Here is a 27,344-nt window from a genome sequence, read left to right as displayed (position 1 = left end):
GTTTATCGTATTTCTTTTTAAACGTGTCAATTGTGTTACAATTTACTACCTCCGGGGGTAAGCTATTCCATTTATTAACAACCCTATTAGAGAAAAACTCCCTGCGACACCATAACCTTACATTGTCCTTCACCAATCGATACTGATGTCCCCTTGTAAAAGCAGTCGATTGGCGGTGTACTAAAAGTTCATGGTCCATCCTATCCTTCCCATTGAAAATTTTGAACACTTCGATCATATCTTCTCGACACCTGCGTTCATCCAATATAAACATATTCAAAAAATGAAGTCTCTCTTCATACCTCAAGCCCCGTGTGCCAATAAGGACACGCGTAGCTCTTCTCTGCACCCCTTCAACCAAGTCTATGTCCTTCCGTAGGTATTGGTCTCCAAAACCTTACAGCATACTCAGTCCAGGATGAACTAAGCCTGGAAAAAGCGGAAGAATGACTTTAGGAGAACGCGAAGAGACCTTTTTGAAAATGAGACCAAGCATTCTATTCGATTTTTTGACCACCGCTGAACAATGTCCAGAAAAATGTTTCAGAAATTTGAGTGATCTGGAAATGTACCACGGGCAATTAAAGTTATGCACTAGTAAACCACTCATGCACCTCGTCCATATTCCTTTGCAGAACTTCTAACGAATTTGTGCATGTTGGAATGTGCGTGTATATGTTGTGGACCTAACGTGAAGTATGTTTCCGTGTAATGCTTTATACTGCCATCTACCATTAATTTTTCTAACTATGAGTGAGGTGCAATTATTGAATAATTTTACCGCTGCAGGAGTTGCTCTTTGTGGCGAGACTTTTTAACAGGGAGATAGGCTCTCATTCGCGCCGCGGAGTTGGGAACCGCAGAAAACACCCACCTTTCAGCAGACCACTACTGTGACGATGGGCGAGGTTCGAACCCGGACGCCAGTCCTTCACTATGACTACTCGACCACCACAACGGCAATACAAGTGATCTGACAGTGTGCCGCGGACAGTTTAAGCAATCTGGAAATGTGCCGAGTGCAATTTAGGTGATCTAGAAATGTGTCGTGGGCAATTTAAGTGAACTTTGAATATACATTCAAAGTTCACTTAAATCTGTATCGCGAGCCACTGTATCGCGAGCCACTTGTGAACTGGAGGTGTGACGCGGGTCGCTCAAGTGATTTGGAAATGTGCTAAGTGATCTGGATATCTTTAATGATCAGGAATAATTATAACGCTGGCAGCTTTAATGGAACATTTTTTCAACTTCAGTGACATTCACCACGTAGAAATGTGCCAAGAGCCACTTGAGTGATTTTATAATCTTTCGTGGGCCACTCGAGTGGTTTAGGTTAATTGTCGCGGGACACGTCAGATGACTCCGAGGTCCACATTAGGCCCGCTGGCCAAGTGTTGAGCATACGTATGCTGTGCATTAACATAATTTTTTTTTGTCCGTTCTGTGCGGAAATTTCTAATTTTCGGCCATCGATTCAAGAGAGACTCTTCAAAATGTTTGGCCTTTTATGATTATAATCATTTAATGCCAATAGCTGATTGTGCGTATTTTGGGATAAATAAACGAACTTCGGTATTAGTCTTTGGCAGGCTCTGCGTTTGTTGGTCGGAAGAAGCTTTCAATTCATGATTTCCACGGAACCCAGACTCCCCCGTGAAGCTTGGGATCTGCGGCTGCATCCGATGGTCGGTTCAGAGGCGTTACGGACTGTTCTTTGTACGTCGATAGCAAATGTTCCAGGTCATCGGCAATCTGTGAAAAAAAAATATATACATATATTGGCAAATTTAAGACACGTATGAGAAATCTCGCGTGAGTTGATAGATCGTTAAGTTTTCAAAAGAAAAAGCAGTATACTGAGCATACATTGCGGTAAATGTGATAAATCGGTTATTATACATAAATAACCGGTTGTTATGCGTACTTACCGATCGTCTTGGTAAGTTTTTTAAATTTTATCCTTTTACCGGCGAATATGTATTAGAGAATAGAGATTATAGAATATTAGAGAATAGCGAATAGACAAGCGTCGGTGATAAAATTCGATAAATACTGAAAACATCACTTTTAACGGCGATGATTTGATAAATAGTGACATTATCACTTTTCTACCGGCGATTACTCATAATTAGCCAAGTGTCGTTGGTAAATTTGATAAATATGAAAAAAAAAATCCAAATGAGTCTAGTATGTGTGGTGAATATAATCGGAACACGATATAACGGTACAATACATGTATAAATTATCATGTATAGTAAGATTTTTAATGTTTGTTGCGTGGCCGGTACACATGATATCAAACTTGAGCAATTTTCTGACGGGCTGCAATTAAAAAAAAAAAAAAAATAGCCAAATGGACACATTTTGATGACTGAGATCATCTTTACTTTTAACAAGTGCCCAGCACTTCGAACTTCATCCTCCTCGAAAGGTTCTTCCCGGGCGAGCCTGAGCTCACCGAAAAAAAACAGAACAAAACTGGCGACTATCTTGACTGACCACCAAATTCTCTCCGGCTTCAAAGCGTGTAAGAGCTAAAATGTAATTTCTCAAAAACAACCCCCCCTCATTGGTTGAGCGCGATTGCCTGACAACCAACAGCGTTCCTCATTGGTTCAAACAGGCACGTGTGGCATAGCGTTATGTCCATTGCCAGAGAAAGTGGTAACGGAGACTTACTGCTTTGTAGCGAGTTGTATCTGCCAAGGTTTTTTGGAATGAGAGAACCTGCTAAAGGGGGACTTGCGATCATGACATGATTTACCAACGACGCGACGCTTGGGTATTATGTATAATCACCGGTAAAAGTGACAAATTTAGGGAAATTTATCAAATTTATCGACGCTCGTTATTATGCATCATAACCGGATTTATCACATTTACCGTAATATTCGTACAGCGTGCTCAGATATTAGTCCCAAGGTCCCCCCCTCCCTCCACAAGAGGGGAGTTTACAGGGTTCCCACCCGCGGGCTCAGGATGATTCTTGACATTTTCAGGGCTCCCACTCGTCCTACTTTTCCTACTTCATGGTAAAATGTCCTACTTTTGTTCTACTTTCTCGGTTTTGTCCTACTTTCTAGTTTTTGTCCTACTTTCTAGTTTTTGTCCTACTTTTCCTACCAAATCCTATCGACAAAATTTGTGTAATTGATTTTACACAAGATTTGTCGAAGAGAGTTGACAAGCTCTTCACTTTGGAAGACTCCAAAAAAGAATGTAATAAATATGAGGAGAGACAGCAAAGAATTATCTGTGGTTGCTAGTGCACTGTTTTGGCCAAAAATTGGTTTTGTAACCAAGCCATTTGTCATTTTGTTTTGGCTTGACTGAAATAGTGCTGGGGAAAAAAAGTTAATTAAATTTTTTTTTTTTTGCAAAAAAAATTTTTTTTTTAGGAATTTTTTCCCATTATGCTATGATTATGTTGTCTAAGGGGGTTACCCTCCCCCATCCTACTTTTTAGTCCTGCGTTTTCCTACTTTTTCTCATTTTTTGAGTGGGAGCCCGCATTTTTTTTCTTTTCACACTACAAATTCACAATAAGGGGGGGTCCACCAAACATCCCAGCCTAGGAGTCTCTGGTTGGTCGCAGGCAAAGCCTTCCAATTTCGAAATGTTTTCAATAAAGTAGATGTTCATATTATATCATGGCACTTTTACGTAAAACAATTCATTTTTGAGAAAAAAATTATAAAATCGAACTTTTCCATTGCACAATGGCTTTCTAGAGCGAGTTCGGTAATTGTAGGTAAGGTGCTCCTATCTAGGTAGATGTCCAGAACATCAGTTTATTCGAAGGCCAATGAAACGCCTTTGGTGAGGGAGGGGTGGCTCAAGTTGCCCGAAGCTCCCAGACGCTCCTAGACATACTTGAAAACAGTATTAAAATGTGATTTTTGCCATATTTAAGCAACTGCCGAACAATTTTTCCTGAAATTTATAAATATCTATTGATGCATTTCCAGCAAAAACAAAGAACGCGAAAAATTAATACAAACGCCCACGTCCTATTTATAGGACGGCACACACAAATTAATTCCTTGTTTTACATCGTTTAACCCTTAATTTTTATTATGACTTTAATTCCAAAATCCCTTTAGATCAATAAAATAATAGAATACGCCATAATCCGAAACATTGCTCTCAATTAGCAAAGACGCTCCAGGAGTAAAATCCAATGACTTTGCCGAACACCAAAAATAGCAAATTTCTCAGTCTCATACAGAGCATAACAATTGGTACAAACTGGTTGAAAGCAGAATGGAGACAATGCACGAAATGTTGAGACATAAGTGAATGCAAAAAACACTAATCATGTGCATGTTCTGGATAGATTGGGGATAAAAATCTATCTGTTATACAGGGTGCTAGCAAGGCCTTTATCTCATCAACCGTTCGTCGTAGAGGTATGACTCCAATTTGAAAAATGATCAGCAGGCGTTCAATAATCCCCCTGTACCAGTTTTGAGAGTGAAAATACAGTGTGTAACAAAATAATAAAAGAAAATTTAAACTTTTATACGTTCCCCTGAGCTCTAACTTCCAATTAGAAAGTTGTTGCCCTGTCTCTCTTGATGCCAAAAAAAAGAAGAAAAAAAAACCATTTTTCCAAATGCAATATTCGCAGAGGTATTCGAATTCGAAAAACGGAGAAAATTTGGGAAAGAACAGTATGAAATGCGGGGGTAAAACCAAAGCCCCGTTAACATGTGCAAATATTGCGGTAGCATTGGGAGTTCCAGAACCCGCGTGATGACTTTTTTCCTTCGCAACGAAAGAAATAGAGAGCAGTCATTGGTGGAAAGAAGCGGGTTTTAACCATCACCACCTAGAGCTAGAAGGCCTCCGCAGTTCATTCAGTCTACCTAGCAAGTTTGCCACATTTTGAAGCGCGGCATCCTATTTCGTTTCTTCTTATTTTGGCGTAGAATATACTTGATTGACTCCCAAATACCGCATAGTGATTGGATGTGGGGCATAGAAATCGCCAATTCTGAGCCCGATCATTTCTTTTCCTCGCAACGATGATACTGGCCTGAGCAGGGAATTTTTTTTCCCTGAACATTCTGAGGGAAAATGGACTACTTACTTGACGTCACAAGCAGAGTGCAAAGGCCTTCTATCTCTAGGTGGTGATGTTTAAACCCGCTTTTTCTATTTCCCATCTGAAAGGAGATTTAGATACTAAGTAGTATCTAGAAGGCTTTTTGGTAAAACGGTTTTTCCGCATTTAACGCTGTTCTTTCCCAAATTTCCTCCGTTTTTCGAATTCGAATATCTCTGAATATTGCACTTAGAAACACGGAATTTTTCTTGTTGGCATTAAGAAAGACAGGGCAACAACTTTCTGATTGGAAGTTAGAGCACAAGGGGAAACCTATAAAAGTTTAGATTTTTTTATTTTGTTACACACTGTATTTTACAAAACTGGTACGGAGTGATTTTCGAACACCTGTTGAGCATTTTTCAGATTGGAATCATACCTCTACGACGGACGTTGATGAAATAAAGGCCGTGATAGCATTTACAGTACACCCTGTATCAGACTCTGGAGGCTTTTTTAACGTGTTAAGGAAAAAATTCCTATAATGTAAACTTTGGGAAGTTAACATTAATGTGAATTAACTTTTTGTCAAACATGAAAAATCGATACGTAAGGATTCAGAGCAATATCAGTTATTTACCTCGGGATAAGTATCAGCTACGTTATCGAACTCGCAGGGATCTTCCACGATATTGAACAAACATCTCGATTCGACCCCCAGAAAGCATGATCTATCGGTGTCTTTCTTCTGGCAGACAGTTCGTGTCACTTTTGAGTTCATCAGGGACGACATAGACGTTGTTTTCTGATAATTCCTTCTCAGTAATTTCCACGCTGCGCTGTTTGTAACAATTCTTGAATAATTCTAGACATTTACAAAAGAAAAGAAAAAAATCAACAAACTCCATGAACCATAAAATAGTCTTTCAGTTGTGATCTAAATGAGATATCAACATTAGCCGATATTTTCAACAACATAACGGCTACGAATCACGTGATCAGTATTGGGTTACCGCTAAAGGCAGAATTTATTACGTCACGAAGCTGTTCAGAATTGACGTTTCGTCGTCGCGAGTTGTTCTTCTCCACAATGTCTAGGAGACCTTCCTCGTCGAACCAGCCGTCGAAGGTTCCGTTTTTGTAACTACCCCTGAGGAGTTTGAAAGGTCCCTTCCTAATACCTTCCATTTTCCAGTAGGGGTCTATATTGAGAAGCATGTGATTCCTCCTCGACCTTCGGGATCCCAATAGCGATTGCCATTGATCCATGCCGTCAATTTTGCCGAGCTTTGTAGTATTTCCTCCTGAAAAAGAAATACACACATGTTGATTCTAATTATTAAATTAGTTGATTAATCAGAAATCACTATCGAAATTGTCCCACCTTCTTAAAAACCCATCGTTAATAGGCGAAAGACGTACTGGAATACGTATTTTGACATCACTACCCAAATTGTCCCACCTGCTTCCGAACCGTTTGACATCGCTATCGAAATTGTCCAGCCTTCTTCAGAACGGCCGAAAGATGCGCTGTAAAACGTCTTTCGATATCGTTATCGAAAATTTCTCTTCCCCCCCCCCCCCACTTTCTTCAGAACTGTCGTTAATGAGTGAAAGACGGAACCCTGTTTTTGACATGGCCTTCGCCAATCGCAGATTTTGAGTGAAATCATTGGCCAAAACAGCTTCGATTAATGGCCAAAAGATATGCTGGAGCTCTTGACATTACTTGTGAAATTCATCTTTCTTCCGCATGGCAGTAACTAGAATTTTCGTCAGGAGAGACAAACTTGATTTTGCTACACTCCTTGCTGTAAAATTCTATAGGTCTTCTACGACAAAATTTGACAAAGATTGATCAGACCACACAAATGAATGCACGACGCAGAAGTCCAATGGCAGTAGTATTAGACTGTACTACCAAAATGTAAATGGACTGAGATCTAAGTTATACGAGTGCACTCTTGGCCGATGAGTATGATGCAATTTGTATAACGGAAACGTGGTTGAACCTGAGAGTGTGTGTGATTCCGAGATATTTGACTGCAGATATGTAATTTATCGCAGAAATCGATGTGTTCATCCAACCACATGCAAAGGAGGTGGCGTTCTAATTGCCATTAATAAAAACCTGAAAAACACTATAAACTAGTTACAGGGTATTGTTCCGCAGAATCTATACGCGCTCGGGTCAGGCTTTCCGACCATCACATAGTCACTATCTGCAATGTTTATTTTCCTCCAAAGTCGGTAAACGTTGATAACATTGAATTCTTTTATGCTGTTAAGGAAGCATTTCCTATTTCGCAAAAACACGAGCTTATGATCATTGGTGATTTTAATGTACTCAATATCGATTGATTAGTGGATCCACCTCAACCAGTGTCAGCTAATGAAATACTTTGTTCGATAACCTGGATTTTCATGGGCTGAAGCAAGTAAACACACTGCCAAATTCAAATCTGCGACTTCTCGATCTTGTTTTTGTTTCCCGCAATGGGATATCTTACCGTGTTGGGCACTGCGAATGTCCTCTAATTATAGATGACAGACACCATCCGTCACTTGACATTTTTTTCAAGTTGAACATCAGGTGAAAAATATAAAAAATTGTGTGAAGTAACTTTTTCCCATTAGTTAAGTAGGGCCGACTTTGTTTCGCTGTACCACTTACTAGGAGATTTGAATTGTGTGTGGGACAGTTTCCTTCACATTAATGACACTGACTCTCCGGTGAGTCTATTCTACGAAAATCTGCATCAGGTACTTGTGTTCCACAGAAGGAAGCGCATCAATGTAAATTCCCTCCGTGGATCAACAGTGAAATCATTTACAGCATAGCAACAAAACATCAAGATAGAAAAATATATCTTTGTACTGAGTGTGTGGAGTCTAACCTTCACTTCTATTTAACCAGACGCTTATGCAAAGAAAAGATTCAAACTGCGTATAGGAACTACTTAAAACATACAACTGGATCCTTCATTATTTTGGCAATTCATAAAGTCCAAGTGACATTATACTAAGCACAATGCAATTTAATGGCTCTACTTCCTCAACTGGTAAAGGAACCGCTAAATGCCTCCGCGGATCTGTGTTTACGAATAGCAATATTTCTTTACAGTCGATTTCACAAGGGCAGTTTTTGGTGGAAACTGACGCCTTATATCTCGCGCACATACAGTTTGCTGAAGCTGAGTTCTTGTGCGCTGTAAGGAAGCTCAAGCCATCCAAGGCCATCCGCCAGATGGTATTCCGGTTTACGTGGTCTAAGTTTGTGGTGAATTACTAGCGCGTCCGTTAACTGTTATATTCAATAAATCATTGATTCCCTTCGTCATGGAAATTGTCAAGCATAGTTTCCATTCCTAAATCGGGTGACCCATCCAATGTAACTAATTACAGACCAGTATCGATTCTAAGTTCCTTTTCAAAATTCTTGAATCATTGATGTACGGCAAACTGCATAGTCATCATTGAGTCCGTTCCAGCGTGATTTTTGTTCTTAAACGCTCAAATGTAACCAATCTTGCGAACTTTACCCATGATTTTTGTCGGTTGCATTTGACAATAAGGAACAGATAAACATTAATACACAGATTTTGAAAAGGCTTTTGATCAAGTAAATCATGTACTCTTTGCGAAATTACGTTCATAACTTTGTTTGTCAAATGAATCTAGCTTGGTTCGTTTCGTATTTGAGTGATAGAACAATCATCATTAGCAGAGGCGGATTTAACGGCGGGCGCACCGAAAAACCAAAACTTTACACTTTTTCATAATTTAAGGAAGGCCCAATATTTTCTTTTGTGCACGGGGCCTCGACCGACTTTAATTCGCCACTGATCATTATATATATATAGGTGTTCCTCAGGGGTCAAACCCCGGTCCGTTACTATTTCTCATTTTTACAAATGACTTACCGTTGTATCTTCAAAATGGTACATTCTGTCTGAATGTTTCAAAGTGCAGTGTCGTTTTATTCACGCGAAAATTACATCTATTGTTTTACGATTACACCGTAGATGCAGCAGCTATAAAAAGAAACAGCATGGTAATGGATTTAGGCATAATTTCCAAGAGTGATTTGAACTCCCGTGCTCACGTGGAAAGTGTCCTGTCAAAGTCCAACAAGTCACTTGGCTTTATCGTTAGGGTGTCTGGATCATTCACCTCTGTTCTAGCGATGGTACGACTGTATTTCGCATATGTCTTACCCTCACTTTCGTATGGCTCAATAATATGTGGCCATATTCCTACAGCGATGGGCGTGCGTATTCAACGGGTACAGAAATTTTTTTTGCGGTCATTATTCCGGAAGTCTTTTGGTGTGAACGTTCCAGATGCACCTACTTCGGATATTCTCTATTCTTTCAAGATGTCATCTCTCGATAGCAGACGTACAATGCGAGAACTATCATTTCTACACCAAGTTTTTCACGACAGAATTGATGACTTATTTGACGAGCCTAATTAACATCTCCGCGCCATCTCGCGAGCGACGGGCCTCATAGTTCCCGCAATGTTTTTTCTTTATCTAGGACATTTTGGGTACTTCACCCATTTTGCAAGCATGTAAAAATTATAATACGGGTGACTTCCTTGATATTTTTCATAAAGGTTCCCCATTCCACTAGGTACTGTACATATTTATCATTAATGTTTCTTTTTATCTGTAAAAGTGCTTTGTCATCATGATTTTCATTTTCTTGTTTTCCTTTGTTCTTAATATAAATTTCCTTCTGTTTACTTATCTTTGTACATTGTATTTTTGTGCAATCCATCTATTTTTCAAGTTTTTTTCTTGTTATTTTGGGTAGACGTGGCTTTGTCATCCTTGTATCGAATTATAAATTTCTCTTTCCATTACGTATGTATATTTTTCTTCTATGTGCTTGTTTGATGATTTAATTCTTAACGTGTAAATTTTATGAATTATTGTTGTTATTTTATTTTACTTTTCTTTTATATTTTTACTTTTATGTCCGTGGGGGGTTTATCATCTCTGCAATTGGGCTCAGCCTATTGAGATGTGCAAATGAATGAATGAATGAAAGAAAAGTTTTTTGCTGTATATTTTTCTTTCAATTTTTATACCTAAAATTTTCCACCCTCCTCAAGATTAGGGCCCGGCAGTTGCGCTCACTATGGTTCCATCCCTGTTATACTTCAATGCACAATGGAATCAATGGCTCGGCAGTTTTCATTCGGGGGGTGGGGGGGGGGGTAACCAAAGATACACGGGGTATGAGCATATCTATATGGTGGGTGTAGTACGCATTTGATATCTTGTCCGGCAACTATATTGGGAAACGTGAAGGTATGCTGGGATTTAGTTCGTCAACGATGGTTCTGAAGAAGGTGGCAGTGATTTCGCAAGCCATGTTGAAAGAAGGTTCGAGCATGTCTTTCAATAATGATACGCTGGCCAAGGCATAGTAGTCGATGGGACCTATTTCGAGCTGGAAATAATGTAGTGTGTGCGATCAGTAAAAAATCATGTTCATTCTTCTTTTTTTTTTTGACGGACAATGTACTGTTAAGGGGACTTTATACCTTTTTACACGGTGAAACACTATGCTCTAATAGAAATATCATTAAAAATAGGTATTTAACCATTGATTTATTTCAAATTTTTTACACATGCTCTTGATTGTATGTGCTATACTGTGCTGGTAAAAAGTTTTACATATCTTAGATTTTTTTGTAAATATTTATTAAAAAAAATATTTTTTGTGAATAAAAGTTGATTCAAAATAAACGAAAGTGTTCAGTTCATGAAATGAAGCAAAAGTTTGAAAATTCCATTGACTCAATCTTATCTAAAATTGAATTTTATATTAAAATGTTTTTGAAACTGCAAATTTATATTTTAAATTTAATTTTAAATAAGATTGAGTCAATGGAAATTAAATAAGATTGAATCAAACTTTTGCTTCATTTCATGAACTTTTTCTTTATTTTGAGTAATTTTTTTATTCGATTGCTTTGATGTCAAGGTATTTTATCCTATCACCAGCTGTTTTTAATGAATTTTTTTGAAAATTTACGAGAGAAATTGAGAATTCAAGAAAATTTTTTAAAAGCACAGGATAGCATATACATTCAAGAACATATGTAAAAAATTTGAAGTAAATCAGTGGTTAAAAAAATACCTATTTTTAATGATATTTCTATTAGAGCATAGTGGTTCACCATGCTAAAGGTGTCAAGTCCCTTTCCACCGGAAATATATATTTTTTCACTCTCACTCACCAGCCGCACCCAACAGTGTCGGTAACCAATCAGTCACGTGGAAAGAATGACGGTTATCCACACGCTTGCGATCTCTCAGCTTCGAGCTCCAAATCCAAGCTGTGCCTCTGATGCCACCTTCCCATAGGGTGAACTTGGCTCCTCTAAGAGGCCAGTTGCAACCAGCATCGGAACTTCCATCGCCGTTTCGGACAGCACCTCCGTTGTCGGTACTGAAGATCACGATGCTGTCGTTGAGCAATCCACTTGCTTCCAGAGATTCGAAGATCTCACCGATCGAGTCATCCAGAGAACTTACCATCCCTGCAAGAAATGGAGCCATGAACACATTTTCGGGACATTGATATCGAGCTGCGCGCATTGTATTGTACTGTGTATTCATAGATACCAGCGAATATCTTTCTTTCCGTATTCTGTAAGTGACGAAACCGTTTGGCATATTTTGGCGGAGACTGCAAGGGACGGTCCAGATTCCCAGTGTGGACGGCTTGGTGAGAGACGAACAGGAACAGAGGCTGCGATAGAATACCATTATTTTAGGGCTAGGATTTTTATGCTCTAAAAAATGCTCTATAAAAATGCATTTATGCTCTTAAAAAACTGTAAATATGCCCCATAAAAACGAAAAATGTGTCCTAAAAATCCTTTCATTTCTATCTAACATAACATTAGTTTCACATTAATGATTAATCGAGCAAAACTCTACTGATGTATTTTCACTCAGTGATTTTTGTTGTAGTCAACTGTATTATGTATTCAAGGAAGGGTGCCTCAAGTTTTTAATGCTATTCCCAAGGGTGCCGCGAACTGTTCAAAAGGCTGGGAAACACTGGGCTAGTATTTTTATGCTTTAAAGTTCAATGTTATAGCTGATTGGTTGAAGAAATTGAATTTCAGGATTTTTTGCCAATCAGTAAAAACGTTCCATTTTAAGTGCATACAAATCCTCGCCCCAAGAGCCAACACCTTCTATAGCAGAAAGCCTGCGCGAAGCTTTGACGTCACCGAAGTCGTCCATTTTACCTGTAGCCATTGGATATAGCAATCCGACGTATGTGAAATCTTTACCTTTTTTTGTAGTATTAATTTGGAACTAAAAAATCGAGACATGTTGGCACTTTGAAAATTCGCACGTCTGGTAATCCTAGCAGAGCCACTGTTAGGGGTGTGCGACAGGTGCGGACGCACCGGGTAATAGAAGTGAAAAAAATATACATATATGTATATTTAAAATTAAATTTTTTTTTGTAAACAAGGTGTCTGAGCGCTACGACTGAGTTGATTCTGGAATTTTCATGGATTCTGGAACTATTTCTCTTATTCTGAATTCGCATCAATTCTGGGATTTTTCTCGCCTGGATTTTCATCAATTCTGAGAGATTTTTTTCACATTAATTCTGAATTTCTATCTTAGTCCTGAGATTTTTTCCTTCATTGTATACATATTTCTGAAATTTTAATTCTCCCATTATAATTCTGAGCTTCCATGAATTTTGGAATTTATTTCTCTCATTAATTCTGGGTTTTTTTCCCTCATTAATTCTGGGGTTTTCTCTCATTCCTGATTAATTCTGAGTCTTTTCGGGCATTAATCCTGAGTTTTTTATCTCATTAATTCTGAATTTCCATGAATTCTGGGAATTTTGTTTTGTTGATTAATTCTGATCATTCATTGGTGAGTTGATATTTTCATAATATCATTCCTGTATATTCTGAGATAATGCATGAATCTTTGAATGTCGGTTTACCTCCCCACAAAAAAACATAAAATCGAGGCTAAAAGAAACCCTGAAATTATTTTCGCACCAGGCACGCGTCTGATAAGGGCGGCCCCGAACCCTAGCCATGATTGGCACGTATAAAAGTATTTCATTGTAATGTTGCCATCTAATCAATCCCAAACTGTCAGAACACTTACTCGAGACGAATTGTGGCTCTCTATGATAGATTTCGCTCTTGACGTGAAAACTTCTGTCGCGTACAGTCCCTCGTATTCCCGGGCGGTTCTCTCGTCATCATGCAAATCGTATCCACGGAAATTTCCCTGGCGGAGAAAGATTGTATTATACCTATTGCACACATGCACACACATAATATCCGTTGATAAATGTGATGGAAGACAAATATTGACGGAAATTCTCACTTCAGCTTTTTCGTGGGAGAAATAGTCAGTGGATCCAGACCAGCAACCGAAGAAGGAATCGAAACCCCGGTTCGTCGGAAGATACTCAGACTTGTAAAACCCGAGGTGCCACTGTGCCAAAGCAATAACATGATGTGCAACGAAGTTAATAACTTGAATTGTGCAAACAAAAGATTATATTGCAATTGTGCGGAGGTCTTTGAACATGATTTTCATTAGCATCAAATGGGATGCGAAAATATTTCTTGGATATGTACAGACAGAGCCGTCTTAAAAGCACCATGGGCCCCCCCCCCGTGCCAAATGATTTTTCTAAGGCCTTACCAGGCAAGTTTACACGCTTACTCTCAAAATTTTTAATCAGATCTCATTTTTATGAGGCTCCTTTTTTCACGAGGCCCCAGGGCGATGCCCGGATGGGCCCATGCTTTAAGACGGCACTGTGTATAGTCCTTCAATAACTGAATTGCAGTCGGACACCCTTTTAAAAGAGGGTCTATTTTTGTTGTGAGAAACGGGGGGGGGGGGGGGGGAGCAATCTTGTCGGGGTTTTTAGTACGCTGCCTTGGCGCAAAATTTATTTTGTTATATTTATAATTATAGTCGCTAAGCTCTTGGTTTGGGCCACCTTGGCACTATAAGGCAATTTTAACCCCTTTACGATCACGGACGAAATATTTCGTCCAAACGCCAGTGGAATAAACTCAATCCAGCTCTTTGTATTTTCTTTCCCCTCTCATCACCGCGAAGCCTTATACTGTAGCAACCCTATGAACCGAAGTTGTTTTTTCCCCCTTCCCATTTTTCTATACCCCTGTTAGTGATATTTTTCCTCCGAAAACAATGTAGTTTTCGACTATATACACGTAAAAGCGGAAGAAAACCCGTGGGGGAAGGGGGAGAGAAATCTCTTGCATACTCTTTTATCCGCTTATCTATTATACTGTTTTTTCCTTCTATTTTTATTTTTTATTCATCTTTCTTGTATTTTTTTCTTTCCTCTTCTTCTTCCTTTTTCTAACGTGCTGTTAGGTTAGAACAAGGTTAGCAGATTCATCGCCGTTTCATCATACAGAGATCATCCAAATTTGTTTGCCAGAAGCTTGTACATGAAGGGATTAATCCCTTGGTGTTCAAGCTGTTGGCGATAAATTTGGGTGATCTGTATTAGACGTATATAGGCGATAAATATGGTAGCCTTGTTCGCACGTTAAAAAAAAGAAGAAAGAAAATAAAAATCGATAAGGGTGGGGAGGAACAGTACAGACAGTAGATAATTAGATAAGAGAGTTATAGTACCTTGCTTTGTACAGTACCTCGCCCTCACCTAGTGCTCTATTTCTCACTTCCATGTACAGTATATAATAGAAGGATGTTCTGAGAAAGATACATAAGATACATCCTTCTCATACATGCACACATTTCTCAGCCACCTCGTTGGGCATTTTGCCTGTTGTGGCCTTGTATTTATTTGTATTATATGGGGTGGGGGGGGGGAGACGCACACACACAACTTTGTTTCATAGGGTTACAATAAAGCTTTGCGATGAGGAAAAAAGAGTGAAGAAACATTCGGCTGGATTGAATTTATTCCACGCAATTTTTTGTCCCCGATTGCAAAGAGGGATAAAGAATGTCAAAATGGCGCTGAGGATATCAAATGAGGAATATTACAATGGCAATTGCTAAATCCGTTCTTGAGAACGTTTCTTCAATGATAAGAGGATAGAATCGTCCGTTGTCACATGACGTGACGTATCCACTCCGTTCTTGTTATTGGAGGACTATATATAATGAATCTCTATATTTTTGAATTTATCATAACCTTTCCGATCCCGTGGGTGGAGTATCCCAGTTCTTTTAGATACTGCGGGAGGATTCGCTCCTGTAACGGCAAACCCCACGGCTCTGTGGCTTTTATGACGTTATGCTGCAGTCCTGTAAGTAAAATATAGCATATAATATTCTGTTGTATACTTTATAAAGTAATGAGCCTGGGTATTTACTTTATATATATACTTACTGGGAATTACTTTATAAAATAATTTCAGCTATGTAGCTTAGGTAACTGTTTCTTTTCGTATAAGCCACAATACGTCACTTACCTAATCGAATCGGGTGCTTTCCGGTCATCAGAGCTCCCCTTGTCGGCGTACACAGAGGCATCGTATAGTAATTATTCAATATTATCCCATCTCTGCCGATCACATCGATGTTCGGGGTAGGGATGCCGATCGTTCCGTGTAAGCTGACGTCATCCCATCCCTTGGAATGAGAATAAGCAGTTCTTGAGAAATAAATATCGATATTGTTTTCAAGTCTATTTTCATACGGTATCTAGACATTAAATCCTAATGCAATAGATATAATTATCTTTGAAATTGAAGACAATATTGTTTGATACTGGATATCACACGTAACAGCGGCCCACGGGTCGGATTAGGCTGGTGAAAACTCCGTACCCGATCGGTGGCGGGTGGGATCCAGAAATTTTGCCCCTGGGACGTTTCGTTGCCGGTACATTTCGTTCCTGGAAGTTTCGCTCCTGACATTGTACTTTCCCTGACCTTATGAGCGACCAGATGAGTGACTAAGTAACTAACAGCCTGTGTGAGTGCCCATGTGATTGGGCGAGTGGCCTTATAAGTAGGTGAAAGATCGTATCAGTGAGTGACCGTATGAGTTGGTGACTGTATGAGTGACCAAGTGTGATTGATCGTATGAGTGACCATTTTCGTGATCAAGTTAGTAACCGCATGAGTGACCAAGGGAGTGACCGTTTTCATGATCAAGTAAGTGACCGTATGAGTAACCACACTTACTAGGCTTCTCCTATGGTCACGTAGTGTCACTCACTTATACGGTAACCCACCCACTCATTTGGTCACTCATATGACCATACAGAGCCACTCACTTGGTCCCTCATACAGTCGCTTACTTGGTCACTCACTTCATCACTCATACGGTCAGGAAAGGTGGAATGTCAGGGGTTAAATGTCGGAGGCGAAATCTCCGAAACTGTATTGTACAGAAATTGAGATTTTAAACTCTAAATCATTATATTTTTGAATTTCGAAAATTAATTAAAACAATCACAACGTTCTAATCACACTCAACTGATTTTTTACTTAATTTATGAAACGAACTGTTAATTGGGTGCGGAACCTATCATCGGAGATACGACTCAGGCGCGTGCCTTCACGGCTCTCTCGTCGTCCATCTACAGAAAAGCACCCAAGTTGTATTGCTAAACATGTTTTATTTATTTCGTACCACATATATATGTATCTCTTATTTTTTAGATCTGTATTCAGTGACGTCTTACCGCATGGGAGAACCCGGGCGTAGCCCGTGGCCCTCAATTGCATAACGGGCCTCGTGATAATGAGATTTGGTGCTATGATTTCCTAAAGAAACCATAAATTTATAAGCACGTACTTTCACCTAATTAAGGACTCGAGAATATCCCATTGGCCAGGGGACGCATAGTAAAAGCATCCCATGCCCGTCAAGACGGCCCTGCCTGCACCCACCAAATGCTTACAATGGACTTTCCCATCCAGGGCCGCAACTAGATACTTGGCTAGCCGGGACAAGCACGAATTTTGGCGCTCCATGTAATATTATAGGAGACGTTAAAGGGTGAAATTTACACTCCCCTCAGGTTCGGCACCCAGGGCACCAGACCTGCATGCTCCCCCCTTTTTAGTTGCGGCCCTATTCCCAAATTAACCATTTCGGTTTCGATTGATGCGCATTTCAAAAATTTTTTATCGCCACCTCGTGTTGATTAAAACACTAATTTCTGAATTTATACACATTTTTTTACTGCGTTTGCCTGTTCTTTTTAGAAGAATTCCTGTTATACGTCATTATTCGGATAAAATTTACTATATTTAAGCTTTGATTTTAGGGAAATTTGATGTAATCATATATCGGTTAACATAATTTTTTTCATTTTGTTCTGGTGGAAAAAATTTTTCTTGTCAATTTTGGTTTCGATAAATTTTGCGTATCAAAATAAATTAGTTTTGTTTTTTAGCGCCATCTATTTCTGACTTTAAATACTACTTTTTGATTTTGCACGTATTCATCTTGGTCATATCTTTTCCACTTTCTATTGTTTTTTTAAATCTAAAAAATCAGTTTCCTCAATAATTTATAAAATACGTGATTATTTTGATAAGTTGTGTCCGCTTATAAAATAATCGGATACAGTGAAATTTCGGTTAATACGATGTTTCTTCTACCTTCATGAGCCTGGACCATTCAAATAACGTTTAAAAAAAACTTGATTTCTTTTGCAATGTATTTCGTAATGATTATTTAATATACTGAGAATTTGAATTTCCTGGATGTTATGCCGAAACTAGTATTTGGAAAGGAAAGTGATTTGTGTCTCCCCTTGCATACCAGGCAGCAGAGAGAGTGCGCTAACCAATACACCAGAGACACACTTTTCAATTCCGTTGGTGATAATTGCTGTAGTTAGGGAGGCTGCTCCACTCAGCGCTTCACATTACTAATGCGTGTATAAGGAATTATAACATATTACAGTTATTCTTTCTTCCTTCCAAAAATCATAAATGCCTTTTTTCAGTGCCTATTTCAGGCATTTTTAGTGTTTTTTTTGCATGCCTATTTCGATCATTTTTAGTGCCTAAACTTCCGGGCTCTACTACTTATTATAGTAAAACCTGTCTATAACGATACTGTAGTGACCTAGAAAAATATTTTTATAGACAGGTTATCATTGTAGAGTGTAGACAGAGTGTGAGAATTTTCACCATTCCCTATTAAATAGGAATTCCACCGGGACCAAAAAAAAAAGAAAAAAAAGAAATTGTTATAGGAAGGGTTGTCGTTGTACACAGGTTTCACTGTATGAATTCAAATATAGGATGTCTGAGAAAGATCTTTGTTATGCTAAACATTCATAACAAAAATACGAAAAGGTGAAATGAAATGCAGTTTGCGGCAAAAGAATGAAGAAATCTAACAGTTTTTTTTAGTATCAATTGCCCTGAAGTAGAGGGCGCTAGTTGCTCGGCAGCTGTAATAAGAAACGAAAGTGGCGACCGCGCTGGTGAAACCGCAATGTGTATGGAAATGAGATCACTTGCCTGATATATCATAGAAATTCACCAAGTACGCCTTCAATTTGTACATGGATGCAGAAGTTAAAAGACACAGAAAATGTTGAGCACCCAAGTAGCACAAAGATATAGATCTATATCGTAAAATTTCAGTTTCCAATATTGATCTATATCAGGCCACGATATCGTTCTGACTAAAAAAAGGCATAATCACGATATATCTACTATATCGTGAGTGCGATATATACAAGTACTTGAAATTTTGGACGATAGATGGCGCCCTTTCGGAGGAATTTAAAAAAAAAAAACCGTCTGTAGTTCCTGGAGGTGAGAGTTTGAACAAAGCCTCATAAAGACTACTCTCTAGGAGGCTTTAATTTGAACCCATGCACACTGAACTCTTCCCATCTCTGACTACATGTCTTATCAACCCACCACAACAGCACTGGCTGCAGGATGCTACTATAACATTAATTTAGAAGTAATAGTTTTTACTCTTATTTCAAATCGGGTCAAATTTATTCATTTTCATGTACACACAAAAATTATAAAAGAACCAGACCAGACCAGAATTGAACGTTTCCGTCGCTGCCCAGCCTTTGCAGGCTGTCTGGCGACTTACAGATCACCAGGGGTGGTATGAGAAGGAAAAAGACAAGTTTGTGCATGTGTGTAAGGTATGTAGTGTATGTGTGTGTGTAGAGAATGAATGAGCCAGGAGAGTATTGTTTACAAATCTTCGCGAAATGAATGCTCATCGAGATAAAACACAACACAATCGAAGAACAAGGGGGCAATGTCTTAAGGGAAGTAGCTGATGATATGCTACCCAAAAACCCCAACATCATAAATATTTACATAATCGAGAGACACTGACCAGAGATGTTTGAGGTACTGTTGAACCGTCATCAGTCATATAACCATAATTAAGAACGTCAAAGAAAAAGTTATAATGAAGACATGACACATACCATCTCTGTATTGTAATAACATCAGTTTCAACACGATACGAACCCAATGCACCATTTTATGCAAGCTCAAATTATGAATAAATGAGAAAAATTATTAATTGCGAAAAAAAAAAAAAACATATAAATGCCTCTGAATTGCGATCACAGCATCCGCAATATCAAACAAAACTGATATTAAATTGATAAATTGTTTTGAAAAAAAAAAAAAAAAAATCAAAATCATGAAAATGTTCTGCAAATTACATCAATTCGTCACCCAATCCACGCTCAGCAAGTCCATTGGCCTAGAGTGTACTGTGGGTATTCTAGGGTCATAATAGACAATTTCTCTAAGATGCGGGTGTTCAGAAGATCGTAGCCTGTCAAAATGAGCATTGGCAAGCTCCTTGATATAGTCCAAGATTAGTGGTAAGTCAAGATCTTTACGGATGTTTTTTCCTCTCACATACCAGGGGGCTCTGGTAAACTGACGAAGAATGATGTTCTGCTGTGTCTGTAAACGTTTCATATTTGCAAGACTGGCATGAGCCCACACTGGGGCAGCATATGTCAGAATAGGACGAATAATAGTTTTAAAAAGAATTACTTTATTCCTCAACGTTAGCCTGGCCTGTGGGAATGTGATTCTGGATAGCATCCCAACTGCTTGTGAGGCCTTATTTCTTACGTACATCACCTGAGGAGAAAATGAGAGCGACTTATCTAGTATACAACCTAGATACTTGACTTGGAGTTTTCTTGTCAACACCGTATTGCCGATGTATATGGGAGTTCTTGGAAACTTGTACCGTCTTGTGAAGAGAATATATTGACATTTTTGATGATTCAACTTTATATCGTTGTCTTGGCACCAGTCCTCAACGTCTTCAGTTGATTCTTGTAAATTTTCAATACATTTTTTCCCTTTTTTGTGATTGGTCAACAGGATGGCATCGTCAGCAAATAGACCAAGCATTCCGCGCTGAGGAGCTGGGAAGTCATTGATGTATAGCGCAAAGAGCAGTGGTCCCAAACAAGAACCCTGCGGGACAGACGCTCTTATTGGTCTAACAGTTGAGAGACAGTTGCCATTTTTGACTTGGAATCTTCGATTGGAAAGGTAACTGTTTAAAAAGATGATGAAATAGTCAGGCAAACCCAGGTCAATTAGTTTGGATAATAAGGTCGTGTGATTCGTTTTGTCGAAGGCCTTACATATATCCAGACAGAGAGCACAGACATGTTCCTTGTAGTTGAACGCAGTCATCACGAACTCGGTAACTTTGTGCAGCTGAGTAACGCAAGAATGCCCCCGCCTGAATCCGTGCTGCTCACTTCGAAGAATGCTGTTGAAGGACAGGAAAGCGTCAAGACGTGAAATATAGATACGTTCAAAGACTTTAGAAATGTTACTGAGTAAGCTGATAGGTCTGAATTTTTGAGAGAAAAGTGGGTCAGTTCCAGATTTATGAAGAGGTTTGACAATAGAAAGTTTCCAGACATTAGGAAAATAGCTTGTCTGAAGCATGCTATTAAATATATTAGTGAATGATTTGAGGATAGAAAGAGGAAGATTTTTAAGAGCGAGATTTGAAATTTCATCATGACCAGAAGCTTTTTTAGTTTTGAGTTTGTTAATCATGCCCCTGATTTCGTCAACATTGGTCAAACCGGCAGCACCCATTCCGCGCAAGGCATCCGAGCGAACTCTATCCAGGAATTCTTGAACTTTTCTATGATGAGCTGAAGCAATACTTCGAGATTGCAGACTGTTTGGCATGAATTGCTTTTCATAGTTATCAGCAAACGTTTCAACAATCTCTTCATTTGTATACAACAGTTGACCTTGTTCGTTTGTAATTTTGTCCACCGCTGGAGATTTTCGTTTACAGATTTTCCACGCCTTCCAAAGTGAGCCATCGGATGCTGTGGCCTCCTCAATGAAGTGGGTGAATCTCTCATTGACATATTCAGTTGTTTCTTGTCTTATTTCCTTTTCTAGTCTGTTTAGAGTGGTTTTGTCAGACCGTCTTCTAAATCTTTGCCAGAGTTTTCGGACCCGGTTTTTTAGTCTGATTTTGTCCCGTAATTCTTCCGAAATGCCAAATCTGTTTTCTTTTGCCTTAATCTTCCTGGTAGAGGCTTGAATAGCTGTTTTAATTTGTTCAGTCACATCAACTACTGCATTTTCAATACAGTTTGTCGTCAATTCCGCTGAGTTCCACACTGGTAATGTTTCCAGCGTAGAGCGGAAGATTTCCCAGTTGGTAACCAGTTGATATGGAATATCCTTTGGTCTAGTTATATCGATGGTGAAAATAATAGGGTTGTGAGTTGAATTAAGTTTGGCAGTTGTTTCGAAAAAGATGTTGTGCCTAAAGTTTTTGGAGATTCCATAGTCCAGAACATCGGGTCGATAAAATCGACTAGTAGGATAATTGGTTGGAATGTTCGATGAATGAATGAATGCACAAGCAATTATTCCTACAAAATCTTTCTAGAACTCTACCTTGTCTATTTGTGGAATGGCTGAAGAATGTAGGGCTTTTACAGTTCCAGTCGCCAGCAATTAGTACCGGATTGTTGATATTAACGAGATAGTTTAGGAGATTGATATCAACATGGTTATTAGGTGGTTTGTAAATTGCACAAATGGTTATTGGTGATCTGTTGATGAAGATGTTTACTGCCAAAGCTTCCATTTCAGTTGAAGAAGGAATCGAAAGTTTTTGGTGAGGAATGTCCTTTTTAACGAACACCGCAATTCCACCACCCCTTCCATGTAGACGGTCTTCACGTAAACAGATAAAATTAGAGATATTGGAAGTATGAGAAGGTTTTAAAAAACTTTCACAAATCAGTGCTACATCAATTTGTAGGTCATAAAGTAATTGTTTGAATTCTTGTAGTTCCTGTTTAAGCCCAGTGGCATTCCATGCCAGAATTTTCAGCGGTTTGCTGATAGTTGACACTGGTGTATTAATTTTTGAGCGCTGAAATAAAACCAATCAGAATTTGAATAAGGTTATGAGCCTTATCTTCAGAAATGCCCATATTTACCAAAAGTTCTCGCACAACATTGGAAAAGTTCTCGATGTTGTTCTTCTGTGAATTCTCCACTGTTTCATTAGTAGTTGAAGACATACAAACTGAATGTACAGACGCATCAGTGACATCAGTTTCATCAATGACAAGGTAAGGTACTGGCATTTGCCTGTTTACAGAATTATTATAAGATTTGGAAAGTTCAGACGGCTTAACTATGTGATCGCCGAAAGAATCATCACGATTATTAAGATGTTTGTTGAATTCATGAATTACATCTGTGAAATTAATTCCAAATTGATTATTTTTATAATCTAATATTTTCTGTTGCTCGGCTTCGTTAAACTTTCTGTTCAGCTCCTCGACCAGTTCGGCTTCCGTGAGATGCACTTTGCCTATTCCAAGAATATGTGGTCCCTTTAAGACTTCGTCTACAGAACGTTGTAATACCAACGGGATTGTACTAGCCTTGACCCAAGGATTTGACTCCGTTTTAGTAGACAACTTATTTTCAGAAAAGTTGTTTCCCCCATTTCTGTCTCTTCCTCGTTCTAAAACTACGTTATTTCCTACGCTGCCTAGAAGGGGGAAATCTCGAAGCGAAGGTGGAAGCTTGGAGATGAAGGTTCTTCCAGATTCACCTGTGGAAGCAGGTCTGGCAGGGCACTTAGAATACGTTCCTGTATGAGGGCCTCCACAGAAGTAACACTTTATCTTGTTCAGATCTCCCTTAACCAAGCAGCTTCTAGTACTGTGTCCTTCTGAACAAAATGCGCATATGGCTTGATTATGGCAAAAATAACTTGTATGTCCGAATTTCATGCAGTTCCTGCATTGCAAGGGAAAACGATTTCCTCTGTATCTTTCAATCTCTATTGGAACCCCGTCGATGTCGACCAAGTTGGCAATTTCTTTAGAGTTGATCGGAACTTCCACCAAGAAGAGCGGGAGTACTCTTCCTGAAGTATAGTTTTTGAGATTGCATACTTTTATCACATCGAATCCTTGTTTTGATAAGTCATTAGTGATGTCAGAGTGGTTAACATTTGCTGGTAGACCACGTATTACAAATTTTAAGAACCTTTCACTATTCATTTGGTACGTATGGTACTCAAACCTGTTATCGTCCAAGAACCTTGTGACGTTCCTGTGATCATTTTCACTAAATAAATTTAACAGAATGTTCTTCTCTGTCGTTTTAGACACTGGAGCAAATTCACAATTGTTTTTTATATCTCGAAAGGTTGCAAGCCAGTTGGATCCCCAAGAGGATAAGACAATTTGGGGTACATTAACTTTTTTTCGTCTTCTGTTGACTTGAGTGAATTCATCGTTGTCACCATTAGGATAATCATTGTCAATTCTAGATTCTACCCTACTCGGTTCCACTGAATCCGACTCTGCATTGCACTCTCCAACCCCACCTGAGTCTCTCACTGGACTTCGATGACTTGTTGAAGCGATTGCAAACTCATTTGTTGATTTATCTTCAAATATGGGGGTAGCAGTAGCTCCAGTGGAGTTGTTATTTCCTGTGGAGAGCATCACCTCATTTGCTCTTGTAGACATCTTTTTTGCCTTTTTTCTAGCTTTTGATCTCTGTGACTTCGTCAATTTTGGGTGATTATCTGGCTCGTCAGTTGTGACCATGGAACCAAGTGCTGGATCCGGTTTCTCTTTCGAGATCCTGGATTGAAGAGACGGCAGATAACGATCTGAAGTTTTTGCCATACATGCATTAGATGGAGGGGCCTTGGCAACAGTGATATTTTTGTTAGCATGCTTGTCACTTTTAGAGTTCTTGGTTTTCAATTTTCCCACGTTGAATCTGCTTTTTTCGTTGCCATTGCCTTCGTCAGGGATCACTGAATTTCCAGTTACAGATGGCAAAACTGGATTAGCCGTTGAATTAGATAACTTAACACAGTCGGAAAGTTCCTTGGTGATCCTATTTACTAGTGCCGGATCATCATGATCAGTATCAGTGTCAGAGTCCGATCGTTTTTATTATAAAAGAAAAAAATGTGAAATATTTATCATTAATGAAAACTAAATTATATAGTAATTAAGGAAATTACATAATACAAAAAACACAATATAAAGAAAGACAAATTAACGTATTAAAATTGATGTATTGTGAAATATATTAATTATTTATTTAAAATTATTAATTTATATAATAGAACAAAAAATACAAATTAAAAAATACGCAACGCAAAAAAGTTAAAATTCTCAAAGCATGGTAAGAAATGAACAAAACATCTAAAAGAAATAATAGTAATAAATTATTTTAAGAAGAACACACACACATATACAACAAAAACAAGAGCAAATTTTTTTAAATTAAAAATTATGTGCAATTGTAAAGTGGCAACTGAAGTTACGGTGGATAAGTTCTTGATCTCTCTCCTCCTAAAATACCAACATCTACGATGTAAAACATAGACAGTAAGGATTCAATTATAATTGATGAAATGATTTTGATGTATATATCAACATAATTTATCCTATTAAAATCAAAATTTCATATGAACAATTGTTCATTCCAAAATTTTTATTTTCCATTCGAAGAAAAAAATTGTACACTCGAATTTAGATTTTCTCCAAATTTTTATTTGAAGGCACACAATAAGTTGATATATCAGCATATTGTGTATCTGATATATATCTTTGTCAGGTTCACGATATAGATCTATGTCATGTTCAGGATATAGATCTATGTCATGTTCAGGATATAGATCTATCTTCTATGATCTATCAGGTCTATATTGTGAACCTGACAAATATATATATCAGATTCACGATATAGATCTACAGTATGTGAGATCCAGATAGATCTACATATATCTGGTCTATATCGTGAATCTGACATAGATCTTTGTCAGGTTCACGATATAGATCTATGTATTTCAAACTATATTAAAATAATTTATTGTCCCAAGCTGTCCTTAAAAGTAAAGATTATTTTCACATGGAATCAAATATATATTCGACTGAAAAATTAAAGACTTGATCAATTAATATCATAAATAAATGCACCATATAGGACGAGATGGTTCTATATCATAGTTATGACATCTAATTTTCCTCTGGCATTTCGATGTATGACGATATGGTCCAGATATTATACTAGGGCATGTAAATTTCTCGATTTCTGACCCCAAGTGTTTTTTTTTAACATTCGTGATTTAACGGTGGGAATTGCTAATTGCACCTTTTCCTTTAACACGGAAATATCAGAAACAGGTGTTTGATAAACACAATGCCTTTGACGTAATTTTTCACAAGCTCAACGTTTCCTGTGTCTTTAAAACTTTTGCATCCATGCATAAATTGAAGGCATACTTGGTGGATTTCTATGGTATATCAAATGAAACTTTCTTTGCCCGGTTTTGGGTGATTTTTTTTTCCGCTAACCACAATACACACTGCACTTTCTCCTGCGCGATTGCCATTTTCGTTTCTTATTACAGCTGCCGAGCAACTAGTGCCGTCTACTTCAGGGCAATTGATACTAAAAAAAAACTGTTAGATTCCTTCATTCTTTTGCCGCAAACTGCATTTCATCTTTTAGTATTTTTGTTATTAATGTTTAGAATAATAAGATATTTCTCGGACACCCTGTGTTATAAAATTAACTTTTTAAGTACAAATGCATATTGTCATCCTCTAGGTCACCCTAAAATGGAACCCTCCCTGAACTCATTGTATATCCTGATTCTCTTTGTATGTCTGACATCTCACGTTTTTTGTAATTATATATGAATACGCATACATGACTGGGGGTTCTTTAGGTCCCATGATAGGGGGAGGACCCCCCAATTATTTTTTTTTCTCCTTGTAACTCAGAATTTTCCCCGTCACGATCACGCCCTTAGGGCAATGAGCTTATATTGTGTAAGCGACAGAGCCCTGGTCGTCATCAGTCCATTCTGTGCTGTACCCTCAAAATGCTTGCAATGGACTTTCCCATCCTCTGGGGACAACGCTGAAAACCTTGGGAGAAAAAAAATTATGAAAGGATATGTGTGGTCGTCTTTCAAACATTTAAAACCCGTTTCTTCGGAGCTCGAAGCGTCTAAGTTTTCTCAGAAACAAGTGACAAACAAGTAAGTGACTCAAGTGCCCACTCTGAATGGTCATCAGCCAGCTCAATGGCTATTTTCGTATACATCAACAATCACCCTAAAATTTATAGCTTTTGTGGAAAGATTACAGCAGTGCTTCTCAAACGATTGTCGCCCACGGCTCCCTTTATCCAATTAATAGTTCATCTGCGGCTCCTCAGAATATATTAATAGATATTCACGGTTATAAAACACAACGACCTCCAAGCATAAACAGGCACACAAAACAGTATCTCCAGCTATGCCGCGACGCACACTTTGAGAAACGCTGGATTATATAGGATAGTTTGAAAGGTGAATTCGGTGCCTGTCTGGGTCCGTTACCTGCGGAACCCAACCCATCCGATTGCAACCTTGTTTTCGACTACATTTCTTGCTCAACAGTCTTGAAGAATGGCGGTTATAATCAACTTACCAAGTCATCAGCGAGAATGAATATGATGTGAGGTCTCTCCACTCCAGCACAGACAACGTTAATGAGCGGTACCAACCACAGAATTGTCAGGATGAGATTTCTCATCGTGACCATTACGATCCGATCAAACCTCTATCAGGATACGTTTTTTTGTGCGAATGAGTATTTGAGGGCACTCTCTCTCACTACTAAACAACTCATTGATTCCAATAGCGTGATCATTACACACAACAACACACACGTGTAATCTTAGTTCTGTAAAT

The 27,344-nt window shown here is 38.5% G+C and overlaps 1 protein-coding gene across 2 annotated transcripts; it reads right to left on the bottom strand.

Moving 5' to 3' along the window:
- Window positions 1–1,502: 1,502 nt before the first annotated feature.
- On the bottom strand, window positions 1,503–27,344 carry LOC149089678 (arylsulfatase B-like). Of its 2 annotated transcripts, none has more exons than XM_089235850.1 (10): window positions 27,082–27,344; window positions 15,554–15,713; window positions 15,274–15,386; window positions 13,449–13,559; window positions 13,224–13,349; window positions 11,694–11,820; window positions 11,306–11,608; window positions 6,086–6,354; window positions 5,691–5,915; window positions 1,503–1,755 (listed from the first exon to the last, which is right to left on the bottom strand). In XM_089235850.1, exons 1-10 carry the CDS (start codon window positions 27,193–27,195, stop codon window positions 1,627–1,629), a joined length of 1,677 nt encoding a protein of 558 aa, XP_089091976.1. In that variant the 5' UTR covers window positions 27,196–27,344; the 3' UTR covers window positions 1,503–1,626. The 2 variants fall into 2 exon arrangements, 1 of the variants encoding a protein (XP_089091976.1); XR_016193190.1 differs by having other exon boundaries at window positions 1,664–1,755; window positions 6,064–6,354; window positions 27,082–27,326.

Source organism: Pholcus phalangioides, unplaced genomic scaffold (assembly GCF_987345545.1).
Source record: "Pholcus phalangioides strain wild (caught in Gottingen) unplaced genomic scaffold, Ppha-v1.0 ptg000001l_1, whole genome shotgun sequence".
Taxonomy (NCBI): Eukaryota; Metazoa; Arthropoda; class Arachnida; order Araneae; family Pholcidae; genus Pholcus; species Pholcus phalangioides.
This window is presented reverse-complemented; position numbering and strand designations above follow the sequence as displayed.